General features: G+C 43.4%; 2 protein-coding genes across 8 annotated transcripts in view; one reads left to right on the top strand and one right to left on the bottom strand.

The window, feature by feature from the left end:
- The window catches only part of CEP89 (centrosomal protein 89), a 57,236-nt gene that overhangs the window by 7,647 nt on the left and 24,359 nt on the right, over positions 1-25,230 (bottom strand). For 2 of the 6 annotated variants that reach the window (XM_060276101.2, XM_060276102.2), the window contains exons 15-18: positions 23,424-23,591; positions 22,530-22,671; positions 20,202-20,291; positions 5,610-5,779 (exon numbers count right to left, since the gene is read on the bottom strand). In XM_060276101.2, coding sequence (XP_060132084.1) covers positions 5,610-5,779; positions 20,202-20,291; positions 22,530-22,671; positions 23,424-23,591 — 570 coding nt within the window. Of the gene's footprint in view, positions 1-3,218; positions 3,298-5,609; positions 5,780-16,469; positions 16,692-18,749; positions 18,851-20,201; positions 20,292-22,529; positions 22,672-23,423; positions 23,592-25,230 lie in introns of those variants that run through there. The other 4 variants (XM_088671814.1, XM_088671815.1, XM_088671812.1 and 1 more) reach the window with 3 other exon arrangements.
- LOC118086936 (E3 ubiquitin-protein ligase RNF182-like) lies at positions 5,788-15,181 on the top strand. Of its 2 annotated transcripts, XM_035119040.3 has the most exons (3): positions 5,788-5,922; positions 11,064-11,139; positions 13,569-15,181. In XM_035119040.3, exon 3 carries the CDS (start codon positions 13,585-13,587, stop codon positions 14,308-14,310), a length of 726 nt encoding a protein of 241 aa, XP_034974931.2. In that variant the 5' UTR covers positions 5,788-5,922; positions 11,064-11,139; positions 13,569-13,584; the 3' UTR covers positions 14,311-15,181. The 2 variants fall into 2 exon arrangements, with proteins under 2 accessions (XP_034974931.2, XP_088527943.1); XM_088671817.1 differs by lacking the exon at positions 11,064-11,139.

The following is a 25,230-nucleotide window of genomic DNA, read 5'->3' as shown; positions in this document are numbered from 1 at the left end:
GAGGGGGCAAGGTCGAGGGGAGGGGGAAATGCAGGGGAAATGCACTGGCAGGAATACCAGGTTCGCTCCCTCAGTACATTTGCCTCACACCTATCTCCCTGCTGCCTTGCCTGCCCTTCCTAGTAAGTAACAGCGACTCACCTGCCAAGAAGCAAGGGCAGCAGCAGCTCTGCCTCACCTTGCATGCCACTTCTGGGTGGGACACAGAGAAAGGTTTCCCTTCAAGGTCTCAAACAGTATATGATTTTAAAGATGATAACCAATACTTCCCATCAAGCTTGGAAGTGGATTGGGAGCCAATTCTTCTGGGTGCAGGGGTAAGCACACATGATCAAAAAGGCCGGCTCCAGTTAGGATGCTTTCCCTGCCATATTTTGCACCAGCTGCAGCTTTCAAAAGGCAGCCCCACAAAGGGTGTGCTGAAGCAGGAGACCAATCTGGCTGTGACTAAGGCAGGTGGGCCAGTGGCCAGAGATGTCTTCTCCAGGAAGCAGTGCAGACCAAACTGAGCAAGAACACGGCTGGCCACAGTAGCCACCTGGTGATAATCCAGGAGGGACACTGGATCCAGGAAATCTCTATGAACCTGATTCTTCAAGGGGAGTGCAAACCCATTCAAAACACACCTGCCTTTGCTTTTCTATTGGCCAAAGCACTTCCATCTTGAACTGAGTCTCAGTTTATTCTCCCACAGCCACCCCGTTCCTGATCTTAGGCACTGGTTCAGTCATTAAGTGGGCATTGGTACTGCCGTTTAGGAAAGGGAGCAAATAAGGCCTCATTTGAGGGAGCACTTTATCAGATATGGTGATGTATGGTGGTGTGAAATTTCACGTAACTCGAAGGATGAGCCTAAAAGTCTAAATTAACAGCTTCCCTCACCGAGGCCCCCAAAATTTGACATGTTTATTTCAAAGCTGCTTAACACAGTGGGGTTTTTTTGGTCTTTCTACTGCATTTGCAGCGATGACTGAAAAAGGCTGCTCTTTTCCTCACTCATTACATGTGTACTGAGCAAAACACAAATGCTGCTCCCGGTGGAGTGAAGGGCAAATGGGGGAGGCAGAGCAGACAAGGAAGACGGGGGGGGGGAGAGACATGAATCGAGTTTTCCCATGTTATCACTCATGATTTAAGGTGCTATTCCCCTCCCCTTTTTTTTACAGAATAAATGAGATTTAATGATCATGCTGTAGCATTTCTCAGATTGCTTCACTGTGAGTGGAGACAAAATGAGATTCCCCTAGGAGAAGCTCAAAACAAGAATGCCAGCTTTCAGGTTAAGGAGTGTCTTTCTAGCCTGGTGTCTTCAAACAAAATATCCTCTCCCCCTGCCCCCCACGTGCTCTTTGGAATAGAAAAGACACAGTCGTGTGCCTTAGGGATTCTTGAGTCTGCTTGTACAAGTGATATTCTGGAGAGTTGCTATAAAGCAAAAAATAATATCCTCAACATCCAAAAGTAAACACTGTCCCCCGAGCTTTCAAGCTCACTATCTTTCAGCTTTTTGGGAACCCACCTTTCAGTGTCAACCTCTGACCTGCAAATGATTAGCTGTCATTCCTGCATTGCAGGAAGTTGGACTAGATGACCCTTGGGAGTCCCTTCCAACTCTACCATTCAGTGATTCTAAGTTCAGCCTCTCTAGGGTTTTGCGCTCCATGACTTCACCTGTCATTGTTTCCCAAAGAAGTACTGGTATTACATTTAAAAGAAAGGAAATACTGCAAGACTCCTGCAAAGTGGGTGATTCATCTTGAAAACTGGATGGTTGGCTTCATCAGTTGTCGTGGCGAAATCTTACGCACAACACTTTAAGGGTTTTAATAAAATAAACATGCCATTCACACAGTCTATTACTTTCAGTTGGGTATAGTGCTGAGAATAAATGTGTCAGTGAAATTTCTATCTACTGGGAACAATTTTGCAGGCCACAAATTTTCTCCTTGAGCGGCGCTGGTGGAAATGAATCTGCATTAGGACATTATTTGCCCAGCACTGCCGATTCTGGTTGCCAAGCTACAGAAGATTAGTGATAAGAAACCCACCCCTAAGTCCTTGGTCTGCTTTTCTTCTGACTGGGGTAGGGGGTAGAGTGGGAGGAGGAGGAGAGAGATCCAGAACAACCTTTCAAATGGCAGCTTTGTTCAGGGACTAGCTGCACTACAAGACAAAATTATATTGAAAGCAGAATGCAACCAGAATGGAAGGAATCTGACTAAACTAAAGGAGCCCCACATTCAGGAAGTGTAGGGAAAACATATGCAAACCATTTTAGCTTCCTGAACTGTAACATTGCTTGTCTGCATAGCTAAGCTGACTTCCCATGGTCATTGGCCAGAATGATTAACCCAACTATACATCTGTCCCATCCAATACAGATGTTTAATAAAACTGGCCTAGAATAAGAGAGACATCACAGCAGGAAAGCATCTCTTTGAGGGCAAGGCAAAAGCTGCATTTGCCTTTCACCAGCTACAAGCACTGCTCATCTTCCAGAATGTCAGGAAAAACTTTCTGACAGTAAGAGCTGTTCGGCAGACTCCCTCGGGGGGTGGACTCTCCTTCCTTGGAGGTTTTTAAGCAAAGGTTGGATGGCGACCTGTCATGTATGATTTAGTTGAGATACCTGCATTGCAGGGGGTTGGACTAGATGACCCTCGGGGTCTCTTCCAACTCTACAATTATACGATTCAATGATTCTAAGACTTGGCAACCAACTGCAAAACACTCAGCAACTCTGCTGCTGTTGGTGACAATAACAAGGGACAAAGTGCTGCTGTTTAGAACTACTTCCCACAATTACATTTTCCTCTGCCACAGTGGACTGCTAAATCAAAGTGTGGGCAATTATTTTAGCTTTATGGAGTTGTATCCAACTGACTAAAAGCAGCCCCACTGAAGTTAAGGGACCCAAGTGAGTTGATGTCCATTCATTTCAATGTGTCTCCTCTGAGCAGAACAAATACTGGATACAACCCATTTTTATGTCAGTGCTTCATAAAACCTGATAAAAAAATCCTTCCAGTAGCACCTTAGAGACCAACTAAGTTTGTCATACGTATGAGCTTTCGTGTGCATGCACACTTCTTCAGATACATGCACACAAAAGCTCATACCTATGACAAACTTAGTTGGTCTCTAAGGTGCTACTGGAAGGATTATTTATTTATTTTATTTTGTTTTGACTGCAGACCAACAACAGCTACCTACCTGTAACTCATAAAACTTGGACAAGTATATTAATAGCCTTTCCTGTTTGAGGTGGGAAGCGTGAGGGGTGGGTGGGTGTGCTCTCTGGAATGAAAAATAAGAGAAGAGAAATGGTTCTATGGGGTTGACATATCTAACACTGCTCTAAGGGGGTGACATGTTGGTGAATGCCAGGACTAGAGATAAAAGAAGTGAGGATTATTTTATTAACATATTTATTATTTACAATTATACCCCACCTTTAGTCCAAGGAGCTCAAGGTGGTGTACAAAATTCCCCCCTCCTTCCATTTATCCTCATAACAACAATGGGGGGCTGAGAGGCAAGGACTGACCCCCAAGGTTTCATGACCAAGTGGGGGCTTTGAACCCTCCCAGGTCCAGCACTCTAACTGCTATACCACACTGCCTCTCACACTGGTAGACAGGTGTTCTCCCCTCCCAGATACATACATATTGTCAAGCTGTATGAAGCAATACAGGCTATATGCACACAATAGAGAGTTTATGTTAGATCAAAAGTATGGTTTGGAAGGTGGTGGTGGGAGGACCTCCCCTTTCACACACCTGAACCACAGGGAAACCTGGCTGTATTCACATCTTCAGCTCCCCAGATATGCAAGCAGTTCCAGGTTAGAGTATCTGGTCCCGTAGCATTGTTTGATGATAAGCTAGTGCTTACAAAACACATTTATTCAATCATTTATATGCTACCTTTCAGCCTTCAAAGGGACTCCTAAAGTGGCTTAAAAAGGTAAGGGGACCCCTGACCATTAGGTCCAGTCGTGACCGACTCTGGGGTTGCGGCGCTCATCTCGCGTTATTGGCCGAAGGAGCCGACATACAGCTTCCATGTGGCCAGCATGACAGAGCCGCTTCTGGCAAACCAGAGGAGCACACGGAAATGCCGTTTACCTTCCCGCTGTAGCGGCACCTATTTATCTACTTGCACTTTGTTGTGCTTTCGAACTGCTAGGTGGGCAGGAGCTGGGACTGAGCAACGGGACTTCACCCCGTCGCGGGGATTCGAACCGCCGACCTTCTGATCGGCAAGCCCTAGGCTCTGTGGTTTAACCCACAGCGCCACCCACTGTGGCTTAGGTCATTATTAAAAAGAAATGTTTTTAAAGCAACAAGAAGCACAGTCCGCCTGGAAGTTATTCCCAAGAGGAAGTTTTCCTTGCACCCTTTCTAAATAGACAGCTTGTTGGAGGATGCCATGTGGATTTCCTGTGCACAAGAAGCTGCTGTAGAGTTACACCAGATTCCAGCAGTGGGCTTTTGCAGAAAGAACTCAATTGCACAATGGCAAATTTAGCTGCACAAGAAAACCCACTTAAAAAAGAAGACTTTTTACAGTAAGGAAAGTGATAGTTAACAACCAATTGCTGGGGAGTCCTATGTCCTCTGCAGAAACAAATCAGGATGAATGGTCAATAAAGAGAGGGCATTGTATAACCTCCGTCCAAGCTTTCTGCAATCTGGAGGTGCCCTAAGACATGTGAATTGATACACCAGTCACTGCAGCACGGGGACTATCTACAGAGAGCACATACACACTTTGCCAAAAAATTCAGAAGTTATCTGACCATGCTATTTATCCTCTACTGGGAGAGTTGATAACTGACACAGATGGCATACAACTTGAGTTCCAGGCTGGATTATTTTATCTCACAATGGCTGAGAGGATCTGCAAAATAGCTGCCTAATTATCTGTCTCCTGTGTTGTTTCAGTGCTGGTACAAGGAACCATCTGTGAAACCTTCCCATCGCTAACACAAGAAGAAGCAAGAAGCAGGACTCCTTATAGGTTCTCTGGACACGGAGAATCATCTTCCAGCCAAGACCTATTCCACTGTTTATTTCCCTTTTTTTGTGATTAGAAACCTCCAGATCCACGAAATATTCATTTTGCCAAGTGCTCTTAACTGACTGCCCTCATTTCCTGTCTGTCAGAAAAATGTCAGCCTGGGACTTCATCAGTCCTCACTGGAAGACGTTATTAAATCAATGAGCATGTGACCAGTGATTCACTTTGGAGAGAATTATTGACAGCTCAGTTCAAGTTAATAGCTTCTGTGTGTTTGCTTCCCTTCAGCAAAAGGCAGTACAGCTGCCGGGAGGATTTTTAAGGTTGGCTGTCAGAGCTAGCAGGCAACGATTTCCTTCAAGGATTTGTAGGTCGGGGGGGGGGGGGCGGCTTAGGAAGGGAGAAGGAGGGAGGGAAGGATGGGGGAGCTAACAGAGTCAGTTGAGAGGAGGAGATTTTCAACCCAGCAGCTAGGCAGGGAAGTGAATAACAGCCAGAGCACGCCAGAGGGGGCTCTTAGGCAGAGCATGTCCTGCTCCTTTACCAGTAGGGGCTAATGGGTTTGTTTAAGGCTTTGGCTGACTTACCTTTTCTGCTGCAGCACGTCGTCGAGGGTTTCCTGCTTCTCTTGCAGCAGCCGCTGGAGGTGCCTCATCTCACGCTGGTACTGAGCAGCCTTTCCGGCAAATTCCTTCTCTTGCTCCGATGCTTTGAGGCTGATGTCTCCGAGCTTTCCGGCAGCCGTCTTTTTATACACCTGTGAGAGTTGGAGCAGAGCCCAGTTAGAATCAGCACTGGGGTTGCAAGCTGGCCGACGGACCTCAACTGGTGGGAAGATGGTTTTCTCCCACAGGGGCTTGATCCTGAAACCAGGGGTGCTTTGTTCAAAGAACAAATCGGGTAGGTTGGAAATGACCTGGTCCTTCCTTCAAGCATTTCTACTGCATGCACTTTCTACAGCATACAGCAAAAGGTGTCACTGCATAGGTCTACTGTGCTATTTTAATGCATCCTTTTGTAGAAAGGTTTTTATAAAACAGGTCTTAAATCCAAATATGTTTGACTCATCAGGAAGCCAAGTTGGACTTTAAGCACATGTTGCTTATAGACAAGTTTAATAATTTAGTTTTAATTGTCAATGTATCACTGTAAGGCTGGGAAGAGATGCTACTGGGTGGCATGTATGTTCATTAATCCTTTCATCTTGGAAAAACAACTCAGCTGCCTTGAAGCTGTGTATCTTTTCACTGAAGCACTGGAATGCAACACGTTTCTCCCTGCTTTTGCTGAGAAAATGCATTATTAAGAAAAGCAAGGCATTATTTAGAAAGCATTAGTTCTTTTTTGAAACAGTAAATTTTACTTCTGAACCACAAAATGGCTAAGCATGCAAAAAGCAATGCTAAGTGAACGTGAAGGAGGAAAAAAAAGGTTTCATCTTAGATAAAAAGTTTCATTCTGATGATTACTTTACATGAAACCTCTTATCCGCCTATATTTAAAAAGTCTCAGCTTTGTGGATACCTTGACTTTTTCTTCTAGAGGAGCCTGATGTTATTGCTATCCAATTTCAGATTTATTAGTGTGAAGATCAAAACTACACCCTTGCCCCAGGTCTTCATGGTCTGAAAATTTATCCAGCAGACTTGGAAAAGCACTTTTCCAATTCAAGTCTTTGTAATAAGAGTCATGTCTAAAACCAGAGCAGGAATTAAAAGGAAAACAAGTGGCCCGGGGAAAGAATTAAGCTGGGGTGATGTGGGAGTCCATCCGATAAAAATTCAAGCATGTTAATTTGCTTCAATATTTAAATGGATGGCTATGGTATATGGAAGCTTGTCTGCTTGTGTTAATGATAACGGTTTAGCACAAAGGGTACTGCAAAGGTACCCAACGGATTGCCTCCAGATGTTGCTGTACTACAACTCCCACCATCCCTGACCACTAGCCACACTGTTGGGGACTGATGGGATTTGGAGTCCAACAGCACCTGAAAGGACATTGGCTGTCCTGCAGAGCTGAGCACTGGGTGCTTGCCTGTCGGATGAACTCAGAACAACTATCACCTGAGATTTTAAGAAGCCTGAACTTTATGGGAGGGATCACAGCTCAGGGATAGAGTACATGCATTGTATCTGCAGAAGGTCTCAGGTCCAAGCTCTGGGGTCCCGTTTTAAAATGCAAGAAAGCAGGCGGTAGATAAGCCTTCTGCTTGAGACTCTAGAGAGTTGTTGCCAGTCAGAGTAGGCAGTACTGGACTAGATAGGTGAGTAGCAGGGCCTGGTAAACATCTGGAAATCTGGTTGTGACTCTGAACCAGTGTGCCACACTTTCCTTTTCACAGGATGTATCATATATATATATATATATATATATATATATATATATATATATATATATATATATTCAATTTATTTTAAACTCATCCATTCTGACAGCAACGAACAACAAACTTATCTGCCCGATGGACATGTTTTGGTTATAGTATACACTGCCAGTTGTACTGTTTTATTGGTTTGGTTTTTTTTTTTAGTGTTTTCTTTCTTTATTACTTTATTGGCTGCCAATCTTACGCTGTGTCAGTTTGCTTCTTTGAAGTGTATAATATGGTTTTGACAGCTGTGATTTTTTCTTTTCTTTTAATGGTATAAAGGGCAGGGGGGAGAAAAGGCACTAATGAAAAATTAAAAAAGAACCCAAAAGGTGCACTAAAATATAGTTTATCCAGTCCAGTAAATTTCACTTCCAATCTTCCTTCAAGGGAACTGGTAAAACCCTACATATTTGCTATGTGCTCTATTGCAAAGTGATTCCAGTCCATATAATTTGTATATTCCTATTATCATTACATTTATATCTTGCTTTTACTTCAAGGACCTGAAGTGGTTCCCCCCCCCTTCCCCATTTTACCACTGCTACAATCCTGTAAGGTAGGTTAAGCTAAGAGGCAGTGGCCAGAACAGCTTCATGGCTGAGTGGGGATTTGAACCCTCATCTTCCATGTCCTAGTCCAACACTCTAACCACTACACCATGCTGTAGGTAATCCTGTAGGTAACTGATCCCCCCTTCCCAACGAAAAGTTCTATGAAACAGAACAAAGCTATTATCTCTTGGCTTAGGTTTCTCTTGCAGGCGAGAATGGAACTGAAGAAAACAAAGAATGCAGCCAGGTGGTTGCCTGGTTTCCTCCCTCCCAGACCCACTTTCAACTGTCGAGCTTGGCAAATATACCTAGCCCTTCAGAGAGTTGAAAGGTGCATCACAAGTGTATGCAGGATGGCACTCCCTAATGGAAACCTGCTATATTGGGGGTGGGGTGGGAGGTTGAATCATGCTCCCATTTTATCACCTAGACACAAGCAGCTGCGTAAAATCCTCTAAACCATAAATATAAATGAAATTGTACCTGGCCATTTCCCACATAAGAGCAAAACTTGGAAACAATGAAAAGAAAAAGCTACAAGCAAACTTCAAGAGAGGTTGCCATATTAATCAGTAGTAGCAAAAGCAGGAAAGAGACTAATCAATTTTTTAATGGATTAATTTTCCATTGAGTAGAATCTAGCACCACCACCTTTATTGGTATGCTACTTTGCTGCACTGGTGTGGCTCACGATATAACAAATTAAAACCAATCCTATTGGTCTTCAAGGTGCCACAACATCTTTGATGCTTTCTTTTACCAGTGAAGCGGATTCTTTGCTCTTCTTGAGTGGTACAGAAGAAAGGGAACATCCAGAGCTTCCCAAGAAAGATGTCTTCTGTTCCTTTTAAAATACTAAATTCACTGAGCAACAACGTAACTTGCTAACTATAGCTGCAGACAGGTTCATTTTGTTTTCTCTGTGTTAAGCTTGCTCAAGTGTAGGCAATTTGTCCCTGGGGAAGGGATTATCAGAGGAAGGTATTAGAACTGGAGATGGTCTTTTCTGACAATCTGCACACAAAGAGGACTGGAAGATAAGGGAGAAGACATTCTTCCTTTGGATAATTAGGAACATGACAGCTGAAGACTTCAAAAGGTCAATACCTGCAGTCTGAATTGTGTCTGGAAACTGACTGGTAATAAATGCAGTTGTTTCAAGACTAGCGTAGTATGAGACCTCAATCTTGGAAGGTATTCCGGCTGCTGCGTTTTGGACCACCTGAAGTTTATGGAAAGTCTTCAAGAAAGTGTCACAGAGCATATTGCAGCAATTTAATCAAGAGGCTACCGTGGCATCTTCTTGACCGTTCAGCAAGGCACACCTCCCACATCCAAATCTAGATCTGAGGGGTGTAGCCTTCAGCCAAGGACCCCGAAACCTTAGGTGCAAACATGCAGGTGATACATGGCAGGGGGGAAAGGCCAGGTTCCTAACATTTCAGGTAGCATGACTTAGTGCCATTCATTGGGTCTACTCTGAATAGAACAAGATGGGATAGACTAGTTCTACCCAATCCAGACCCTCGGTCTTAATACTGCTTGCCAATCTCAGAGACTGATGCTGCATAGCTCTGTTGCCTTTTGTGCCTGATGAGGACTTTGGGGTCTGAACACAGCTTGTGGTTCCCAGTTTAAATCCAGATCTCTGATAACAACTTTGCATTTGGTACTCTGTGTGGTGTGTGTGTGCTTGTGTGTGCACACACATGTGCATCTGTGGTGGGGGCCATAGTCAAAGGAAAAGTAGCAGGTAGGTAAAGGGCTCAGCATATTCCTCATGCCTGTTGCTTCTTCCTGTGCATCGCACCCTCAGGATGCCACTCTGATTTCTTCCGTATGTTTTTAAACTGCTCTTCGGCCGATAAGTCTCCTAGGGAGGCTTACATAAAACCAAGGAAAGCACAAAAAATGTGTGTCAATAAACACATCGCCAAGCAAGTCACTGTTACTGTGAAGAGCACCATGGCTATGAACTAAGTCAGGCATCCCCAAACTGCGGCCCTCCAGATGTTTTGGCCTACAACTCCCATGATCCCTAGCTAACAGGACCAGTGATCAGGGATGATGGGAATTGTAGTCCAAAACATCTGGAGGGCCGAAGTTTGGGGATGCCTGAACTAAGTCATTGCTTTTAAGTTCAGAGTTTCAGAGTTGGAAGGGTCCCAAAGGGTCATCTAATTCAACTCCCCCTGCAATGCATTTTGGAAAGTGACCGTCCAAGCAATATACTACACAAGGTAGTATTAAACACAAGATGGTACTTGCAGTGGTTGCTAGACTGGTTTACACTGGTCCCTGGAAATGAAAGGAAATGTGCCTTCCCCTGCCCAACGCTGTGAGGAGGATGCAATGAACCATTTAAATGCACCACTGGCCTTGCCCCCAGTTCAAAAGGTCCTTTCAGGCAACACATCAGACTTTTTCTAAGTAACGATGAAAATATTTTCCTAAACTCTCCTGCCATTTCCCCCACTACTCCTCCATGCCTCTCCAAGGAATGTCTTATGACATCGCTTTAAAAGAACAAAACAAAAAACCCTCTTGTTATAATTAACACAGGCAGGTTTGTCAACCTGAAACATTTCGTCTGCTTGCGAAGGCTGTCTATTCCTTTCATGTTTCATGTCTGCAACAGGAAAGGGACAAAATGAATTAGAGCATGCACAAGGGTCAGAGAGGGAGTGGGTGAGAGAATATTTGTTGGGAGGAATAGGGGAATAATTCCTGAACATACCTGATTTATGTCAGGGGCTTCAGTGGGCAGAGGTGGCTCAGCTCTAGCATACTACTTATCTAGAAGACCCACACCAGACGGTGGACAGGGAAAGTCCAGTAGTGTTCAACATCACCCATCATAGCATCCTTATGAAGCTGTCTTACTGGGATGGGACATCTAACTGGTTTGAATTGTTCCTGAAGGGCCAATCTCAGAAGGTGGTGCTGGGAGACTGCTGCTCCACCCATTGGTCTCTAACTTGTGGGTGACGGCAAGACTCTCCTATGCTATTTAGCGTCTACATGAATCACTGGGTGAGGCTGTCCAGAGACAAGGAGGAGGATATTGTCAGTATGCTAGTGACGCACAATTCTCTTTCCTTTCCATCTAAACCCAGGGTGGCTGAGGTTCTGACCCAGTACCTGAAATCAGCGATGAATTGGATGTAGGTGAGCAAACTGAAATTAATCCAGGTAAGACAGAGGTGGGAGAAGAGCTAATCTAGAATTAAGTGTAGTGTCTAATTTGGATGGAGTTGCAACCCCCCCCCCCAACCCAGTTAAGGATCAGGTTTGTAGCTTTGAAGAGCTGCCAGATGCCAAAGTGTGATAGCAGCCATGAAGACTTTTGAGTACTGTAGGCTAGTACCCTAGCTATGCCCTATTATCATGGACAAGACCTGTCAGCTGATCACACAAACCATGATTTGTAGGGGGAGGGCTGGTTTTGAGAGAAGTCAACTTGTCTTCTTCATCGCAATTCCTACATTGCAGGGAGTCAGCCTAGGCCAACCCTACAATTCTATGACGGCTTATTTTTCAACTTCCAATGAAAAACTTGTTATTTTCAGGGTGCTCTTGATTTAAGCAATAATGGAATAACATTCTGAGATGTTTGTTGGTTATCTTTCATACGATGAGATTACTTTGCTGTTCTCTGGCTTCTTGAATATTTGGTTTTGGCTTTTATTGTTTGTAAAGCTCAGCAGCAGCAGCAGCCACCACCACCAAACAATGTGTTTTATTATTGTTGAAGGCCTCCTTGGGGAGTCCCTGAGGGAAAGAGAGACTGAATACAAATATTTTACATTATTAACTGCTTACTTTGTTGACATGGAATTCAATCGACTTAAAAAGCATTCACACCTGCCATCCAGGTGAATATGTTAAAGTATTTCACAGCAGACAGAGAGAATTTGGTAGCTGAGGAACTTAATGCCTGCCATTTACACTCTTACTGCTTTCCAAGGAGCAATGCTTAAAGAGAAATTGTGTTTGGACATGCTGCTATCATAACTATTTTTGGGAAGAAGAATTGCATGCAAATGCACACACTCTGTTTCTAGCGTTAGACCCTGCTCTGCTCCACCATGTTTGTGAAAGAGTGCGCAGTGTGTACCCACCAGAGAGTAAGTCAGAAACCAAGACCAAGACCATTTAGCAGACCTGATGGTTAAGACAAAGATGCAAATGAAACTGTCTCCTAATAAAAATGTTGTTGTTGTTGTTGTTGTTAACCTTGCCTGTTCTCATTAAAATTCCATCACTGCTGCATGGCAACGTGAGGGTGATGAGCCAAGACTGAGCCAGCTCTGCTTATTAGGAAACGTGAACAGAAACAAATCCCCTTTTCAGGCAAAACAGACAAAACTGTGAAATGCACTGTCACACTTATTTACCCATCAAATCCTTAGAGTTTCACAACCACACATTCTTATTAATCAAAGAAATGCCATGGGAAACCTATATTCAATGGTGGTGTTTTTTCTCTAAAGGTTAAGTAATACCTTTGATCAATAATTTCAAATACACAGCACCACCAAATGAGCAACTATTAAGTTTCCCTCCCTCTGTAAGCTCAGAAAACAGACTGCAACATTACAAGAGCATCCGTGCATGATAAGAAGATTCGTCTCCAATGCAAATCAAACTCTAAATGCTTGTCAAGGTTGGATTGTAGCAACTGTTATACAAGTTTCTGAGTTACATCCTCAACTGAAAGCCAAACTTGCTTCATTCCCACGTTGATAAGCTGCAGTAACTAAATATTCCAGATGAGTAATTGCTCCTTAGTGTTAACAGATCAACCGTATGTAAGTTTGCACAGAAGCACTACTGAATTTAATGAGACTTACTCCCAAGAGCACACAGAATCTGAGTGTAGTGCAGATAGATACTTTCCCCCACAGGTGCCAGCCCAAGGCAGTTCAGAAAAGGAATTAGAAAACGGGAAGAGGGAGAACTAATCCTCGAGAGGGGCAGTAAATTTAGAGCAGAGGAATGGGGGCTGCTGGGTATACCTGCCCCAGGCCTTAGAATCATATCTAGTCCCTAATGGGAGAGATGGCATGATACAGTGGACACAATACTTCACTTGGAATGCAGACACATGGGTTCAAATCCTATAAGACCTCAAAGCTCACTGGGTAATATTGGGCTCCCTCAATGTAACTATGTGAGGTAGTTCTGTTCAGATATTCAAGAAAATGTCCAATACATTCTACAGTCTGTGGGGTGGAGAAAAAATTTCCTATAGAATGGAAAGTACAATATAAAACAAAACAAAACAAAACAGATTCAGTGGATATTTGGGGAAATTATACGAAACTGAAAACCAGAGAGTCCTAATCAGAAGTGGTAATTACATTTAACTACTGCTACCAGTTTTAACTATTGTAACCGTATTTGCTTTTTTCTGTCGGTAAAGAATATACTCTATGACAGGCTTCCCCAACCTGATGCCCTCAAAATGGTTTGGACTACAGCTCCCAATAACTCCAACCAACATGGTAAAATGTTGGGGATGATGGGAGTTTTTGACCAGGTTGGGAAAGGCTGCTCTAGGAACAACTACCAAAAGGGCATAATTTAAAGTTGAAACTCACTGCTATTATCTTTTACAGCCTGCCTAATTTAAAGATGAATTATTCTCAAACAGAGGGAGAAGAAAAAGTACCGAACGATGAGCTGGAATGCAAAATCTGTTACCAGAAGTTTAACATCCAGAGCCGCAAACCCAAAATCTTGGACTGCCTTCACAGAGTGTGTGCGAAATGCCTGACAAAAATCCTCCATGTGGGAGATGGCTCCCATTGCATTTGCTGCCCCTTCTGCCGCCACAAGACAGAGCTGCAGGAAGAGGAAGTGGAGGGCCTTCCTGACGACGCAAACATCATGTCCAAACTCATAACAAAAGACAAAACAGCATGGAGCTCGGACTGCAAAGAAGTTGTCCTGACGCCAAAGAACTTGGCTTCCTCCAGTCCTTCTCATGGGTCATCAAACTGTTTGGTGATTACCATCATGGAAGTACAGAGAGACTCCACAAGGACGCCAAGCCAGAACACCCTCTCGGATTACTACACAGATCACAGCCTTGACTCGGCATCTGTGAACTCTCACAGCCACCTGGATCAAGATCTTTTCTCTAAGCTCTGTAACCATGTCCCCAGAATACTGGTGTGGTTGCTTGGATTTTTCTATTTTGGTTCTTTGCCACTTGGAATCTATTTATTGGTGATTCAGAAAGTGACCCTTGGAATTGTCTGTGTCAGTCTCGTGCCATCCAGTCTAACTGTGTGCCTTGTGTATGGCTTCTGTCAATGTCTTTGCCAAGGAATGTGTGACTGTTCCTCTAGAAACTAATTTTTTTAAAAAACTGAATTTTGGATATTGGCACTATAGACCTTCAAATGTATAGGCTATTTAAAGCCTACTGTGGATTTTTTAAATATATATATATATATCAGTAGCCAAAAATGAGACATCTATATTTAGATGTTCCTAACATTCCATCCCACTCTCCCAACAGGTAGCCACACTTTAGTGTGACCAACGAACAAAACCCAGAGGGGTTAATGGCTTTGACAGAGTTCTCCAGGGCATAGCTGTAGGATCCCATAAGGGATATATCTGATAGAAGGCAAAATTCTTTGTCTCACTAGGGGCTATTTAGCTTCCATCACAATGTTCACAATCCTGACAGGGCCAAGCACCACTGAGAGGCCCCCAGGAGAATAGTGTCCCTCCCTCCCTCCACCTCCTAGAAGCTGTGGAGGCAAAAGAGTATTCCACCCCCAGCACTTTTTCCATCCCAAAAGTCCAGCTTTTGAGGGAAAAGAGATGAAGGTATTTCTTTTTTGCTTCCTCGGAGGCCGGAGACTAAATTTGGCTTATGAAAGAGGGGACAGCATTTGGAAGGAGAGATATGGCCTTGCTTCTTGTTCTGCTTCAACAAGGGCTTCAACAATGGACAGGAAGCGGAAGAAGAGGAAATTGAAGGTGAACAGCGGGACTGGGAAAGGACTGGCACTATCACGCTATCTCCCCTGTCAAACTAGATGATCCTGTAGCTAGGATGAAATAAAAATGCAGATCTGAAGAACAGACTAGGTGAAATGGTATTGCAAATCTATTCCTCAACCTGTCTAGAATTTGTGTATTTTGAGACGGGGATGCCAAATCAAACATGATGGAACTAGAGTGTGTATACTTATATAAAAGGCTATGAAGCTGGGATGGTCTGAAATAAGATCTGTTTTATTGCATGGATTCTCCTGTTCTGGAATAATGTTTCTTTACTTAAAACAGAGATTTGGCAACTTTTCTGCTGTTACATTTTTTTTAAGCCATTGTAATTACAGGTCGTAATTAGACAATTACAGGTGGGAAAGAAAAATGCTTTATTTTCTGAGTGAAACTCTTGAGGAAAACTTTCCTAACTGAGGCAATGTCAAGCTTTCGTACCTTGGTACCAGCAGCCTGTTACTTATTTTATGTGAAAGTAACCTCCACTAAGATCGGTGGGCATAATTCAGCAGTTGTAGGGTAAGCTTTAGACCCAAGGACCCAATGCCACCAGCAACTTAATCTGGCGCCCAGGAGCTGTGTACATCTGGAACGCCTCCTCCCTAAACTAGCAGCCTGTGAAGGGACCATGGGAGACCAAAGCAACTCTTAGCTGGGAACTCCAGACTAGGGTCTGCTGAAGCACACAGGATTCTCCTGATGGAAATGCATGCAAGATCTGGGTGGGTGCAGGCTGCGGCTCAGGGCTGTCAACAGGAGTCAGCATGTTGCTGGCTTTATAGGAGAAAGACACAGCTAGCTCTGGCCTGGGGGCTTTGTAAAGGATGGGATAAGGAAGCAGCAAACACCAGCACTGGGCCTCCTGAAACCTGAAACTGTGCACTTGTTATTTGGGTCAAATAGTTACTGTACTACCAAGTTTTTCCACCACCATCCCAGCCTCCTCAAAACCTCCAGGACAGGACCTGCTGGATCTATGACTCCAATAAGACTCATAACCTCATTCATATATACCAGTACCATCCCAAGATGCTCCTTTCTCCACAAAGCAGAGGTCCAGGTATGCTCCTGGGTTGACCAATACCTGGCATATGTAAGGACTGCATCAGGCAATGTGCTATGTACTTGGTAGCAAATAGGCTTTTAACCAAGAAATAATCATATCCAGTCATTGTTAGAGATCACTATTTTGTCAAACAAATAACCTGCCCACTTTTAACTCTGGCCCTGCCCAGCACTTGGAAGGTTGGCCACAAAAAATGTGGCCCTTAGGCTGGTGTATATGCCAAATAAAATACCCCTAAGGATTTGGGGGCACTAATACAAGAAAAAACAAATGACCCAGCCATGATCACAATAAAATAGCTTCCTCTTTCACACCTTGGATAAAGGCTAACTTTTTAAAGGTTTTCCTGACTTCTCAGCTCAAGGCAGTTTAATATACTCCAAACATTAGAAAACAATAAAAACTTGACAGTTGTGTAGCAACAGATAATTTAATAAAACAGTGAAACCATAACAACATAGCAGCAAGAGCATGTTGTTGTTTTTAGCTGGACCACCTCATGCTGCAAGCTGCCTTGTGCTGGTAGGGAAAGGAGGACCAAAATCCCAATTGAATTTTAAATGTTCAAGAGGCTTCCAGCTGGTGCAGGCTGAACACCTGTAAGTGTAGCTGCCCAAAGGACAGGAGGAAGGAGAATGTTTTTCCATCCTCTCTGCAAAAAGAGACACAAAGGGATCAAGTGAGTGCTGCATGAGGTGGCACTCCAAAGCCTCAGGGCTCCTCCCAACTGTCTCACTTCCTGGAGTGAAGGCACATGAAGCCCAACCTGTCTGGCCTTGTGTTGGGAGAGGCAGTCTCTAAGCTGCCCACAAAAGGCTAGATTTAGAGCAGAACTGCCGCAGTGAAATACGGGACTGATATGTCACAGGAACTGAACTTCATCCTATTACAAGTTGTACTTACGTGACTTAAATTCCCAGGGACTGGACTATTTGCTAGGGAGCCAACCATTTATTTAGTACACAGCTTTTCCACAGGACTAAATCATTTAGTTCCTTTATCTATACAATACTGATATGGCATCTGGGAACATGGGAAATTGCCTTACACCTAGCCATAATATTTGCCCCTGTGGCCCACTACTGTCTACTCTGGCAGCAGCTCTCCAGGGTTTCAGGCAGAGCGTCGTCTTTCCCACCACCTGCTACTGACACCAGGAATTGAAGTAGGGATTTCTTGCATGCAAAGCATGTGCAAAACCAAAGAACTATCTTATCACACTGCCACTTACCTGAAAGTAAGTCCCCCATAACATTGTGGCATTTGCTTTTGAGTAAAACGTACAGAGGATTGGGTTGTAAATCACCAAAAATTAAGGTGTGGCCATCTCACGGCTGTGGATCTTCCTCCTCCCCTTCCTGAGCATAAACCTTTTCTGAAAGCACCACAGGGTCTTTATATGCGGTCTTGCTTTCAGATGGCCTGAGTCAAGTTCTCAGGTACTGTTTTTCTGCACTGCACATTACAACAACATCTTTGGCCTTGGCTCACACATAATGTTAAGCCAGGGGAGGTAAACCTCCAGCTACCAGACCTAACAAGTCCCTTGCCTGCCCCAGGCCTCCCCACTTAGCCTGTGGCATAGTTTGACTCACAGTATGTTCATCTGTCCCACTCTCAATGTTAGGTACAGGCAGGTAAGCCTATGGGGCCAAACTGGGGCCAGAGTGGTGGTGGGGCAACAATGAGTGGTCAGAGGGAGAAGACTGGAAAGAGAAGGAGTCGGAAGCCAAAAAGGTAACAGGGCTTAGTGAGAGAGTGTGTGGCAGAGAGAAGTCCATAATCAGACGCAGAAGCCGAAGCAGGCGAGGGGGAAGAGGGAGGCCAAGAGGCAGAGATGAGTCAGGTTGGTGAAGAGTCATCGGTGTGTCCCCATCCTATTGAGAGAAGATTCCCCCCCCCCTATCCCAGAACCAGAAGAGGGCTGAAACAGCTGCAGGAGAGAGACAGGCTACACACAGGCACCATCTCTGACTGCTTGGGGAAAGCCCTCTCCAGGAAAAGCCCTGGACTTAAGATGGCTGGGGGAAACCAGAGACTTTCAGTCTTGGCAACTGATTGGTGGGGTAAGACCTACCGGGGATGAGCTGCTGTGCTCATTAGGCCTGACACTCAGCCAAATCTGGGAAGATTGTGGTTTTGCTAATGAAGAGTTAACCAACTTTGAACAGTGTGATTTACTGCCAGCTCGCTCTGTGACATTTATTTAGGAAAACAGTCTCAATAACATTGAAAGGCAGAGTATTAAACCAATTCTCCTTTTTCTTTAAAGGAAACAATTCTGGAAATTATAATGCAGTTCGTGCCTTTAATACTGGATGTGGCGCAAGTATATTTTGTTCAGGATAGGCTGCAGTAGGATCAGCCACATCCTTAGGCATCCAGCAGATGAGTCTGCTGCAATGAACTCCATGAAGTGCGATGGAGAGAAATGTGTCCCAAGCAACTTGAGGGCATCTGCTGTGGCACTGCAAATGCCTGCCACTCCCTTCCACTCACCTACCACACCTTTGAAGATATGGTATTCCCATTATTCCCTTCACAGTTTTCACTGCAGCAAACACAAGATGGCATGGCAGCAGCAGCAACTGTCACCCGGTCCCAGAATATCAGATCTTGTCCACTATAAACGAATGCCCAGAGTAATCGTACACAACACTGCACATGCGGATTGGGCCTTCACTGTTTTTCTCAAAAATAAATACTTAACTGGAGACACTTAGGAGTTGCAACAGCTCATTCATATTTATGAAGAATTACAGTATTTTGATTAGTGGAAAGCTACCCTCAGCTAGCATTTTTCTTCTAAGACTAAAAAAGAGAGAAACAAAAATTAGGCCAACTGCCAATTTCACTCCAGGGTGCTTGCTTTTAATCAAATATTTATCTTAAGGCTGGCTAGAAGAAAGAGAATGCAAAACAAGCCTGTGAAACCAAAAGGGCAAAAGTGCCTCAGCTTGACGCAGTTTGATGCTAAAAGGTTATGATGTTTATCATTACAGTAATTGTTCCAGAAAAATTAAACTGACATTCTTTTACAACAACATCTAGAGTACAAAACAACTGTTGTAGTTCTAATATGAAAACCTATAATTATTATTCCAATGCAATTTAAAAGCTGGTAACTGAAAAGACGTATTTATATCTATATTTTGTGTGTGAAAGGGATTTAAGATACATGCTCTAAATATACTTTCCAAATTAGCCTCCTACTGGCAAATACACACATGCAAAATATCCATATAATTGTTGGTACAATTAATTCTGAGCAGAACTGGAGCCCTGAAGAGAACGTAAACCAAACAGGTCATTCCCTAAAGGGTTCGGCTAGCAAATTATCACAAAACTGCTAATCATCCCTCAAATTACATGAGTTCAGGCCATTTTTAAAGTTTCAGTAAGAAGGTTACTGGGGGAAAAGCAACATGAAAGGGCAAACTGTCTCTACAACTTATTTGTGTGATTCCCAGAAGCATCTGGTTGGCCACGGAGGGAAGCCTAATGCAGGGTGAGTCTTTGGTCCGGTCCAGCAGTGCTCCTGATAAGGCAGAAGTGCTGCAAGTGGGTGGGTGGCTCTTAAGTTCAGAAATTATGTGGATGACCTGTTCAGGGAAGGGTTGCAATTTACCGTAATCTGAAGGAACAGGTTCAATATGGTAGTGCTCCAGGATTCCAGCACATCATTTGAGTCCCAAGTGGCTCATGGCTGGAGTGTGCTTATGCCCAGTTTAGGACTGCTTGTTAGCCACTGCCATTCTGGGGCCAGGATAGCCTGGCCAGAGTTGTTCGTGCTCTAGTGGCCTCCTGCCTGCAACATACTCTATGCGGAGCTCCTTTTCACATCTCTCTTTACTGCAGAACTTTAGAAAAAAAGGCCAAAGAATCAGGGATGAAACACCTGATAAAAGCAGAAATGAAACAAACCCCATTCTAACAGCATTTTACAGCTTTGTAGGTCAGATACATTTCCCCAGCACATGCTGTTACTGCAGAAATCCATGGCATGCATTAGCTAGAAGCAAAACTGCATGAGATAGTGGCTGTTGCAGCATTTTGAACCAAGGTACATATATATTACAGTACAATTTTTTTTAGAATGTAGTCACAAATAACAGAAGAACTGTAGTGTGCTTTAGATATATTGTCTGCAAACTCTACTCACCTTCACTTTCTCTTCTAACATCCCTAGGCGCATGTTTCCTTCTACTATTTTGTTGAGAACACCATCCTGCTGTCTTTCCAAGCAAGTAGTCTGGAGGAAAAAGGAGGGGGAAGGTGAGCTGGCAAAAGATTTTGCTGTTCTGAAATGTACCTATTCTACTGATATATTTATGTATATATCAATTACATTTCTGGACTGTCCTTTATCCCATAGGATCCCAGGGAAGTGATCACACGATAAAGTAATTAAAAGGATTACATTAAAACAGTTTGGCAACAAGCACCAGAATAACCATGCCCATTCACAGGCCACCCCCTCAAATGTTTCCCATCACTTGCTACCAGAGACCCTTTCAGCTGAAGATGCCAGGGAGTTGAGCCAGTCATCATTGGGAGGCAAAGCAGCTGCTCTACCACAGAACTGTGGCCCCTCTCTACTGAAAAACATTGTTCAGGAGGCATGTGAGCCTTAAAAGAAATGTTCAAATGTTTTGTGCCAGATTAATTAGTAGAAACTACAGAAATCATATGAAACCCACATGCAGGAAAAATGCATTACAGAATGAATACTTATCCGTTCTGGGAAAAAACACACACACTGAAATGCTGACTAGTTTTCCAAAATCAACCACTTTAGTAACAGATTTCAATCACAGTAATTATCTGAACAACCAAGAAGAGATATTACCTATAGATCTCTCATTATTGTTCAGTGAATTAATGGAAACATTCTACCTTCAGTTCACTGGTTTCAAAAGAATCATTTATTTATCATGCTGAGGGAAATCTAAATGCCAATGAACCACATCTGTGACTGCATTCTGCGCAAAGGTCTCCTGTATTATTTTAATCTTACATAAAACCTATGAAATGAATAAATAATAAAAATGGAAAACTGAGAAAAACAGGGCAGGAGGCACAGAAACATCCTATTTCTTGACTGCTCTTGTCATGAACCCATAGGTGAAGGGGATACTATATAATGGATTGTTTCAAATATAAACAATTTTTTCCAAACCAGGTGGTGGACCATCAGTTTATACAGTTTGCATTCCTCTCCTTGCTTCTTGTCAATTATCTTTTTAAAAGGCATTTTTAAATAAACACACATTTCTCAGTCTAAAATTGTGATTCATAGGGTCTGTTTGTAAATCACCTAGTGGTAGGCACTATAGATACAGAAAATATTATTTAGATCCAAGCAGGCAAATGGAACTACTGCATGCATGCCAGAAGTACCAGCTTAATTTCAATTATATGACTATTTGTTTGTGTGCTCCCCTACCCCTCACACAATGCTCATGAGGCTGCAGTTCACCTATTACATTAGTGTGTGTTTTACACCTTTTCTGACTTCCTTGGTGATGGCTATGGGAAGCAAGGTGGTGTGGAGGTCAAGTGGTTATTGAAGTCTAGACCAGCAACTTTGATGGTAAAGACATTTCAGCTTCCTGATTGGCAGGGAAATCCAAATGCCCTCTGTGCTGGGTCAATCAGGATTGGGCAGGTGTGTCCCTCCACCCAGCCCTTATGGCCTCTGCCAGCCTCCCCTATGCACATAGCTGCCAAGTTATCCCTTTTTTAAAGGGATTTTCCCTTATGCTGAATAGGCTTCCTCGCGAGAAAAGGGAAAACTTGGCAGCTATGCCTATGCAGTGATCCCACTTTCAGCCACTGAACAGGCTAGCAGGCAGAGGTGTCATTGCCAGAATCAGCAGCAGCCAGTGATAAGATCCAAAATGGGGCAGCTGGGGCTGGAGGAATTGTCTGAGCCAGCCTGAGATCCAATGGATCTGGATCCAGTCTCTCGGCAGTCATGGGAGGGTATTGGGCCCAACCACTGCACCAGCTCCAGGCTATTGCTGCCACCTGTCTGCCTCACCTGCCCTCCCCTCCCCTTCCCTCCCCTGCTCAGTAGATCTGTGAATGTGGCAGTGGCCCTGCCACTCTGTTAGGTTCCACCAGGCTGAAGCTGGGATTATGATTTCACCCTAAACCAAAACGCTCTGTGGTCTGCACTCCAGTGACACTCAGTTTGGCACCTGCCAATTTCAGGAAAATACTATGCAAAACTGCAACAAATTAGTCGGCTGCAATTCTCTGACAACCCCAAAATAAACACTTATTCAAAGAATAAGTGCCACCAAGTTGAATTGTGCTTACTCCCAGGTTCAACTCGGCATAAGATTATAGCCCTATGTGTATTTCAGCCTTTAGTGCTCCAAACACTGCCCCATTCATGATATAAACAAGGTTTTGAATTCCTTATGGTTATTTCATTTAACCAGAAGGGGCCACATATAGGCAAGGTTTTTTTAAAAAAAATTACCCAGTTTAAAAGACGATTACGTTCTTGAGTCATATTTTCTGTCAAGTTGACCAGGTCTGCTAGAATCCGGCGTGCTGCCATCTCCTCTTCCACTGCCTCTTCCAGCTGCTGCTTCAGAAGGCCTATTTTCTTCTGTGATCGTCTACAAGTTATTTTGTAAGGTAGAAAGAGTCTTTAGGAAGCAATTTAGGATCACAAATATTGTAATTCAACTCTGGTGCAATTCCACACCCACAATGACTTCAATTGAAATATACCAGCTTAAGCAATCACTTATAATGCAACCAATTATATTTTTAGATATTTAACGAATATTTACACCACTTGCAGAAAATCTGAATTATTATTACTATTACACATGACTGTTGTTTCAGTAACTCTGTGAGCTAGTGTTTGATTGCACACAGAGCATCTAGCACAAAGGGCTACTGAACACAGCTACAGTCATGTGTAACAAATTCATAAGTTGGAGCCCAGAACAATTTAGGCTATAACTGTGGGGGTCTGGCTCCTTCAGGCCCATTCTTTGAAATAATAGCTTCAAAGCACACTGCTCACTCTCACGAAACCAGTTTAAAATAAACTATGGTTTAACCTTAAGTTTGAATCAGGTGGGTTTGATGGTGTTTTCAAACCACCTCAACTATGAGGACTAACCCTCTTATTTCTTATTTAAAACAACAGCTGAGATTTAGTTTAAGGAACATTGGATTCATCTATACAAAGCTTGTTCCTTGTTTTTCACATTTTGAAAAGTTTAAATTAAAAACAAAGCAATATTCTGCTGTCCAATACAGGCCAGCCATTTGTTTTTTGTGCAGTCAGGCTACTGAATGTTCTTGTGCTTAGGAGGAAAAAACTAACCAAAAGGAGCACGGAAGAAAACAGGCAAACCTCTTTGTCTTCTGTGTCTTTTCCAGCTCAACCTCGAGAACTGTCTTTTCAGCTGCTAGGCCATTTTTCTCTAGAAGGAGGACTTTTTTTTCTGCTTGCAGAGATGTCATTTTCGCCATTAGCTGCTCTGACTCAGTCTCTCTCTTTTCCTGTTCTTGTTGCAACTGACTACGGAAAACAATGATGAAAACCAGGCATCAAATAAAAGTACTATTTCCTTTTTAGAAATGAATAATGAGAATTAACAGATCAGTGGAAAACTGCAATTACAACAAAATTATTCAATGAAAAGATTCTGTTCCAGTCTGAACAACATCCCCAAAGAACCACCTTTATGTCATATGGCCACAACTCAGACAGGATACAGTCAGATCAAGGACCAAAGCAGATGCTGAGTTAAATGCACCTTTGCATTCAGAGCAAATTTTTATCAATGTAAATATGCATCAAAAGGGGGAGCGAAGGCTGATAAATTATTAAATTGCAGCAGGTGTCAAAGCAGGAATTTAACACTTTACTTTCCTGCACCTATGGGAGATATCTTCCCAATACAAACAACGTCTTCCAAGGATTTCCTTAGGAACCCAGCAAGGAAAGAAAGAGTAAGGCCTCCCTACCATACTTTATATGATCCTGAAAACTATCAACTCCCATGTTCTGATGGTATTCACATATTTTAAAACTTGTACAGTAAAGGCAAAGGAACATTTAACTTCATATCCAGTTTGGCATTGAGGCTGCAATCCTATACCTACTTACCTGGGAGCAAACCCCATTTAATTCAATGGGACTTACTTCTAAGCATAGATGCCTAGGCTTGTGCTGTAATTTGGAGACATACACCCAGCAATTTCTGCTGCTTGACCACAATACCAGCATGGCCACTTCTTCATGCTTAAGGGGGGCATCACATTTGCAGTTGCAGAGTGCTCATTTTAAAAAGTACTGTGAGTACATACAGGAAAAAGGAGTCACAGTACAGATGAAATGGTGGCTACAGTGGACCACACAAGGATTGGGACCAGAGGCAAAGTATATGGAAACAGAACACCAATACATGAATTCCTCCCCTCTCCTTACAACTGGGCAGCATTTCCACCAATGCCTTGTTCTAAGGCAAAGGGAAGATGAACTACATATTGATCTAAAAAACTGAGTGGCATTCTGTGCTTGCACCACTATTTTCAAATATAGATGTGACATGGCAACTCTTCTAATGACTTTTTTTTTTAAAAGCAGGAGGACTACAATGCTCCTCCCTTCCCATGGTGAGCTTACTCTTCCAGAAGAAGAAGAAGAAGAAGAAGAAGAAGAAGAAGAAGAAGAAGAAGAAGAAGAAGAAGAAGAAGAAGAAGAAGAAGAAGAAGAAGAAGAAGAAGAAGAAGAAGAAGAAGAACAAGAAGAAGAAGAAGAAGAAAGAAGAAGAAGAAGAGGAGGAGGAGGAGGAGGAGGAGGAGGAGGAGGAGGAGTTTGGATTTGACATCCCGTTTTATCACTACGCGAAGCCACTACTCAAAGCGGCTAACATTCTCCAAGGTCACCCAGCAGCTGCATGCGGAGCAGCGGAGACGCGGACCCGGTTCCCCAGAATAGGAATCTACCGCTCTTAACCACTACACCACACTGGCTCTCCTGACAAGGGGAAGGGCCACAGTTCAGTGGCAGGTGGGCAAGTGAATTGCAGGGTATGCCACAGTGGCAGCTATGCCATATGGTATCACACCAGTGCAGTGGTAGAGCATGTTTTAGATACAAAAGGTTCCAGAATCAGCCCCCGACATTGGCAGGTGGGGCTGGAAAAGAAACC

This window comes from Zootoca vivipara, chromosome 6, assembly GCF_965207765.1.
Source record: "Zootoca vivipara chromosome 6, rZooViv2.hap1.1, whole genome shotgun sequence".
Taxonomy (NCBI): domain Eukaryota; kingdom Metazoa; phylum Chordata; class Lepidosauria; order Squamata; family Lacertidae; genus Zootoca; species Zootoca vivipara.
This window is presented reverse-complemented; position numbering and strand designations above follow the sequence as displayed.